General features: G+C 42.9%; 1 protein-coding gene across 1 annotated transcript in view; it reads right to left on the reverse strand.

Moving 5' to 3' along the window:
- LOC120881593 overlaps positions 1-6,945 on the reverse strand; it is a 114,642-nt gene that overhangs the window by 53,946 nt on the left and 53,751 nt on the right. The window contains exon 4 of the mRNA XM_040265308.1: positions 1,086-1,317. Within this exon, the coding sequence (XP_040121242.1) occupies positions 1,086-1,317 (232 nt within the window). The remainder of the gene's footprint in view (positions 1-1,085; positions 1,318-6,945) is intronic.

Consider the following 6,945-nt stretch of genomic DNA (forward strand, 5'->3'; position numbering starts at 1 on the left):
AGAGTGGGCGCGACAGGCGTTATAATTGCCCACCCACTTCCTGTTCCCCTCTACTTCCTAGCAGGAGGGAGGACACTTCTCTGCTCTTGTGAGGTCAGGTGATGCCCGTGTGACTTGCTCAGTCCAATAAAACATGAATGGAAAAGATGCATGTAAGCACCAGTATGGGGAGGATGGGGGAGGGATAAATTAGGAATTTGGGACTAACAGATACACAGTACTGTATATAAAATAGGTAAACGACAAGGACCTACCATAAAGCACAGGGAACTATACTCAATATTTTGTAATAACCTACGAGGAAAAAGAAACTGAAAATGAATAAATATATGTGTATGTATAACAATCACTTTGCTATACACTTGAAACCAACACGACATAGTAAATTAACTATATTTCAACTAGATAATAATAAAATATAAATTTAAAAATAAAATTAAAAAAAAGAATCAGTATGTAATTCTCCATATTTCCTTCCTCTTGCCCTGGCACTGGCAACATCTAGGCAGTGCAGGCTCTGTCAACCTAAGCCCCTGAGTAAGGACCACACAGAGCAAAGCCCTTTGTGCCTATGTGCTCAGTGACTCAGTACTCAGTGACTCCGATTCTTTTGCGACCCCATGGACTGTAGCCCAGCCAGACTCCCCTGCCCATGGGATTAGGAGTGGGTTGCCATTTCCTTCTCCAGGGGATCTTCCTGACCCAGGGATCAAATGTGTATCTCTTGCGTCTTCTGCATTGGCAGGCAGATTCTTTACCACTGAGCCATCTGGGAATCCCTGTATATCTTTTTACTCACCATAAACTTTGTATATCCTTTTGCTCTGCTAAAAAATAATCAAAGCTTAAGTAAAAAGACACCACAATATTGCAAAAAGCACTTACCCCCAGAGCTGAGGAAAACTGCTAGGGGACATGCTTCCAAAATTCCCTAATCCAGGGATTCCCACCCTGGCTGTGCCTTAGAATCACCCAGGGATTAAAACATATGCTGCCCAGGCCATGCCCCAACTGTATTAATTTCCTGTGACTGCAACAAATCAGCAGAAACACAGAGGTTTCACACAATAGAAACCGATTCTCACAATTCTGGAGTCTGGAAGTTTGAAATCAAGGTGTCAAGAGGGTTGCCATTGAAGGTGTCAGCAGCCTTTGAAGGCTTGAGTGGATTTTCCTTGTGTCCTTCAGCTTCTGGTGGTTCCAGATGTTCCTGGGCTGTGGCTGTATAACTGCCTCCATCTTCACATTGTTCTTTCCTCGTCTTCAGGTCTCTCTTCTCTGAATGTCTCTTATAAGGATACTTGTTGGAATTATGCCCTACTGGGGTAAATCCAAGATGATCTCATCACAGCATCCTCAACTTCATTGCATCTGTGAAGACCCTTTTTCCAAAGAAGGCTACATTCACAGGTTCTAGGAAGTGAATATACCTTTTGGGGAGTAACTGTTCAGCCCACTAATGATTTTTTTTTAATATTTATTTGTTTATTTATGGCTGTGCTGGGTATTCGTTGCTGTGCAACCCACTAATAATTGCTATAGACTAGATGTTTCTGTCCTCCTAAAATTCATTTGCTGAAACCTAATCCCCAGTGTGCAGTTATTTGGAAGTGGGGCCTTCGGGAGGTGATTGGGCCTTGAGAGTGGAGCCCTCATGAATGGTATTAACTGCCTTATAAAAGAAGCTTCAAAGAGCTTCCTCACCCTTTTCACCAGGTAAGGACTCAGCAAGATAGGCTATTTACAAACTAAAAAGTGAGTTCTCCAGTATGGAATTTCCTTTAAAAACTAGGAATAGAACTACCATATGATACCCTGAGAAAACCATAATTGAAAAAGATGCATGTACCCAGTGTTCGTTGGAGCACTTTTTTTACAATAGGTGGGACATGCACGCAATCTAGACATTTATCAACAGATGAACGGATACAGAAATTGTTGTATATATGTACGATGGAATACTACTCAGCTATAAAAAAAATGCATTTGAGTCAGTCCTAATGAGGTGGATGAACCTAGAGCCTGTTGCAGAGTGAAGTAGGTCAGAAAAAGAAAAACAAACACTGTATATTACCGCATGTGTATGGAATCTAGAAAGATGGTACTGATGAACCTGTTTGCAGGGAAGCAATGGAGATGCAGACTTGTGGACACAGTGTGGGAGGGAGAGGGTGGAGTGAACTGAGGCACAGCATGGAAATACATATATTGCCATGTGTAAAAGAGATGGCCAGCGGGAATTTGCTGTGTGACACAGGCAGCTCAACCCAGAGCTCTGGACAACCTAGAGGGGTGGGATGTGGTGGGAGATGGGAGAGGAGTTCAAGAGGGAGGAGACATGTGTATACCTATGGCCAATTCATACTGATGTATGGCACAAACCAGCACAACCTTGTAAAGCAATTATCTTCCAATAAAAAATTTTAAGATATATACATAATTTTTTTTAAAAAAACAAGTGGGATCTCACCAGATGCCAAGTTGCTGGCACCTGGATCTTGGACTTCCAAGCCCTCAGAACATTTCTGTTCTTTGTAGGTCACCCAGTCTATGGTATTTTGTTAAAGCAGCCCAAAAAGACTAAGACAGAAATCAACCAATTAAATCAGGCTCTTTTGATATTTTTTATTTATTTATTTTGACTGCTCTGGGTCTCAGCTTTGGCTTGTGGGATCTTCACTGTGGTGCTCGAAATCTTAGTTTCTGCATGTATCAGGATTTAGTTCCCTAACCAGAGATTGAACCCAGGCCCTTTGGCACTGGGAGTATGGAGTCTTATCCACTGAACCACCAGGGAAATCTCTAAATCAGTCTCCTTAGAAAGTGAATCTGGGCATTAGAATTTTTAAAATTTATTTCTTTTTAATTGAAGGATAATTACTTTATAATATTGTGTTGGTTTTTGCCATACATCAACAGGAATAAGCCACAGGTATTCATATGTCCCCTCCCTCTTGAACCTCCCTCCTGACTCCCCACCCCACCCCATCCCTGTCTGTTGTCACAGAATACCAGATTGAGCTGTATCTGTGTCATACAGCAAATTCCCACTGGCTATTTTACATAAGGTAATGTATATGTATCTAAGCTATTTTTTCAGTTAGTCCCACCCTCTGCTTCCCCAACTGTGTCCACAAGTCTAGTTTTTAAGGTTTAGAATCTGCTAATAAAAGGAAGTGTTTCTAATGGTTAAAGGTAAGGCCATGAAGTCAAAGAGGCCTGGTTTCAAACACTGGCTCTGTCATTCTCTTGACGTGTAACCTTGGACAAGCTACATAACTTCTCTGCACTTCAGTTCCCTCATCTCTCAAAATAGAGATGAACTACCAGGCACACTCCTGTCAGTTACAGAGATAAAGGTTACAAATGGAAATCAGAGATGATAGATCCAATTCCCAGAGAGTTGGCTAACTGGATTCCCAGGGGAAAAGAGCAAAACAATGAGAAACAAATTAAATATATAATCCCTTGGTTATTTTTACCTGTAATTACTAAAATGAAAGTAAAAGGAGCAGATCCTGGCACTGTGCCATACTTGGATTTGCCCCCGTATGGTTGCTGCCCTCGGGACTACTACCAAAGGGACAAATGATGCTGGCACATCAGATAATACCTATACAGTCCCTAAAGGAAGTAGTCCAGGGGGTGAAGGGAAGCGGCTGTGCAAAACCAAGGAACTATGAAACCAAAGGGTATAGTCTGAAGAAGCAATTTCATTTTGTAGATCAAGATCATCAGCTTCCTGAACTTTCACTAAAATGGGTAACGTGTGTACATACTAAGTCAGTTCAGGAATGTTTGACTTCTTGCGACCCTACGGACCATAGCCCACCAGGCTCCTCTGTCCATGGGATTCTCCAGGCAAGAATATGGAAGCGGGTTGCCATGCTCTAGGGAATATTCCCTGACCCGGGAACCTCTTACGTCTCCTGCATTGGCAGATGGTTCTTTGTCACTAGGGCCACCTGAGAAGCTCCTCCCCCCTCAATGCGTGTGACTTAACTTAGGAGCGGTCTTCTTGGCTTTGAATGCTGCAGAGAATAAGGGCACATTTGATTGATGCAGGACCCATAGCTTACTGTTGAACTATCAGAGGTGGCTATATATAATCCAAACAAACAGTAGGTTGTTTCTGAAGGGACAGCTAAACTGAGGGACTGGATGAAAGCCACTGTATGGTTTATATTCACTGAGAATGTTAACTGATGACTCCTCTCCTTAAATGCTGAGTGGAACTCCCCAGATGAGGCAGCTCATGTGCTGAAATGGCTTTATGATGACTGGGGTGTGTGTCCACATAATATACTCCTTACTTAGCTTATAGCAAATGCTGTGACTAAGAGAGCCCTTTTTGCACAGACACCCCATATAAACTTACTTTGGCAAAATCAAGCAGCTGTCCAAGAAATCGTATCAGAATTTTTATTTTAGCTTACCCTTAGTCATGGCAACCCACTCCAGTACTATTGCCTGGAAAATCCCATGGACAGAGGAGCCTGGTGGGCTACAGTCCATGGGGTTGCAAAGAGTCAGACATGACTGAGCGACTTTACTTTTACTTACTACCCTTAGTCTAAGAAAATGGAATCATTCACAAAAGCATAATGGAGGAAAGAGGGATAGTCAAGGGGTTAGTCCCACCAAGGTAGAAATCTTCATCAAGTTACTAAGAAATGGGAAGAATATGGAGGACACTGATGGGGTCAAAACGTGAGGCACTGCTGGAGGTTGAGTGGACTGATGGCACTCCTGCTGGTGCCCCAACATGAAAGGATCCTAAACAAATCCATTTTATTTACTCTAGTTTTAAAATTCTAAAGAAATTTTTTAAGCTGAAAGGCAAAGACAGCATTGAGAAACCCAACTTTGTATCCTTGGGGGTTAGAGCCAGCAAATTAATCTGGGTGAAGAGTAACAAAAAGGGTCAGGGTCCCTTGGTCTGACCCCTAGCTGGGGACCCAAGGCCATGTTCATATGTGTGAGTAAAGTGACCAGAAGGTGGACACAAAATATTCTGGGTGAGCTCAAAATCTAAAGAAGGCCACGGTTAGCTTGGGCACATATGGAGATGCAGCAATGATGGGATTAAGGTGAAAGTTAGGATCAAAATTGGAATTTTGAACAGACTTAATGTGAAGTGGTTGTTTTTCCTCCACTTGAACGTATTGCTGAGATGGATATTACGTCTGACAGGGGAACCCTTTCTGTATCTTATACTGTAAAACTGAAGGCATGTAAGTTTGCCTTTGGCTCTCATTATTTGAACATACTAAATGAGAACCCATAGATTTGCTTGCCCACACAGAGGTTGTTAACTTGACACAGTACTGGATGCCTAGTGGACACAAAATGATTTCCACTTTAATTAATGACATTTTGGAAGTTGGAGTGCTGGTGCCAACAAATTCTCTGTGCACTAGCCCTGTGTGGCTCATGAAAAGGTTGGATGGCTCATAGAGACTTCCAGTAGATTATTAAGGCTTGAATAAAGTAGTGTCATCTGCAGCTTTTTTCTTAACCACAGTCTAAAAAAGGAGCCAACCGCTGTTTACCTTCATGTGAGAAGGATCACAATTCACATTTGCTGTAAAGCCCCAGGGTTATTTGGATTTACCAGCTGACTGCCATAATTTGGATGGATAATATGCTGATATGTGTGTGTGGCATGATTTTAATTACCTTTTATATATGTACATAGGGCTTCTCAGGTGGCTCAGTGGTAAAGAATCTCCCTGCTAAGGCCGGAGAGGCAGGAGGCACAGGTTCAATCCCGGAGTGGAGAAGATCCCCTGGAGAAGGAAATGGCAACCCACTCCAGTATTCTTGCCTGGGACATCCCATGGACAGAGGAGCCTGGCAGACTACAGTCCATGGGGTCACAAAGAGTAGGACACGACTGAGCACGATTCAGCACAATCAAACAGGACACGCCAATGTCCAGGAGGAGAATCTCTTTTCCAGATAACACCGTGATAGAAACCAATAAGTGGGTATCTTGGTGCACTCTCTTAAGATGTTCAACTGGGTCTATGAAATGAGTGGCTCTGGGGGCGCTGCAGCAGTGCTGAGATGGGCTGACTGTCTACACAACCCTTCTTCACTTGAGAGGCACAAAGGGCCAACCAGAACTGTCCTGTCTGCCAACAAGACAGGGACTGCAGACGGCTGTGAGGTATATTCCCGGAGAGACGACCCTCAAGTATAACTGGTAAGTAGGATATATGGGGCCTCTGCCCAGTAGCCCCAGGAGGTTATACATAGGTCCTGACAGAAATAGACACTTCACACTGGACTTTGCATACCCAGTGGTAGAGTGAATGCTCAAAACACCATGGAAGGAGTGGAGCAGAAGATACGATACCAATTTGGACCAGGAAATGAGTTACGTTTCTTCAGACCAAGGAACACACTTTACAGCTCACAGTGTGCAGCAGTGTGCAAAGAGATATCATACTTAATGGATGTATCATATTGCTTATCATCCTCAGAGTAGTGGTTTGGTAGAGAATTGGCAGGGACAATTGTAACATTTACTGCAAAAATTGTGAGAGATAAAGGTATGCAGTGCTGATTTCATGTATTTTCCTGAGTGTGTGCTCACACTCAATAGATTTCCTCTGTTTTTTTTGGAGGGAGTTGGTTAAAGGAGGGGGCACATGGAGGATGCTAGTATAACTATACAGTTATTCCCCCCATCACCTCAACTTTCTTTATGCCTAACTGACTCAGTATTCTGGGACCATGGTTGCAACCAGGGGTCATTGAAGCAGGATAAAATAGACATGATCCTTAAGCAAGAAATTGTAACTATACCTTCTAAAACTTTATGCCAGAATTCCTAAGGGCCTCATGAGCTGCATCGTGCCTTCACTCTATCTAGCAAAATTTAAGGTGACAATGAGTGCAGTCATGTTGTGATGTGACCATACCCTGTACGAACAGGGG

The sequence above is a fragment of the Oryx dammah genome, unplaced genomic scaffold (genome assembly GCF_014754425.2).
Source record: "Oryx dammah isolate SB20612 unplaced genomic scaffold, SCBI_Odam_1.1 HiC_scaffold_2, whole genome shotgun sequence".
In the NCBI taxonomy this organism is placed as follows: Eukaryota; Metazoa; Chordata; class Mammalia; order Artiodactyla; family Bovidae; genus Oryx; species Oryx dammah.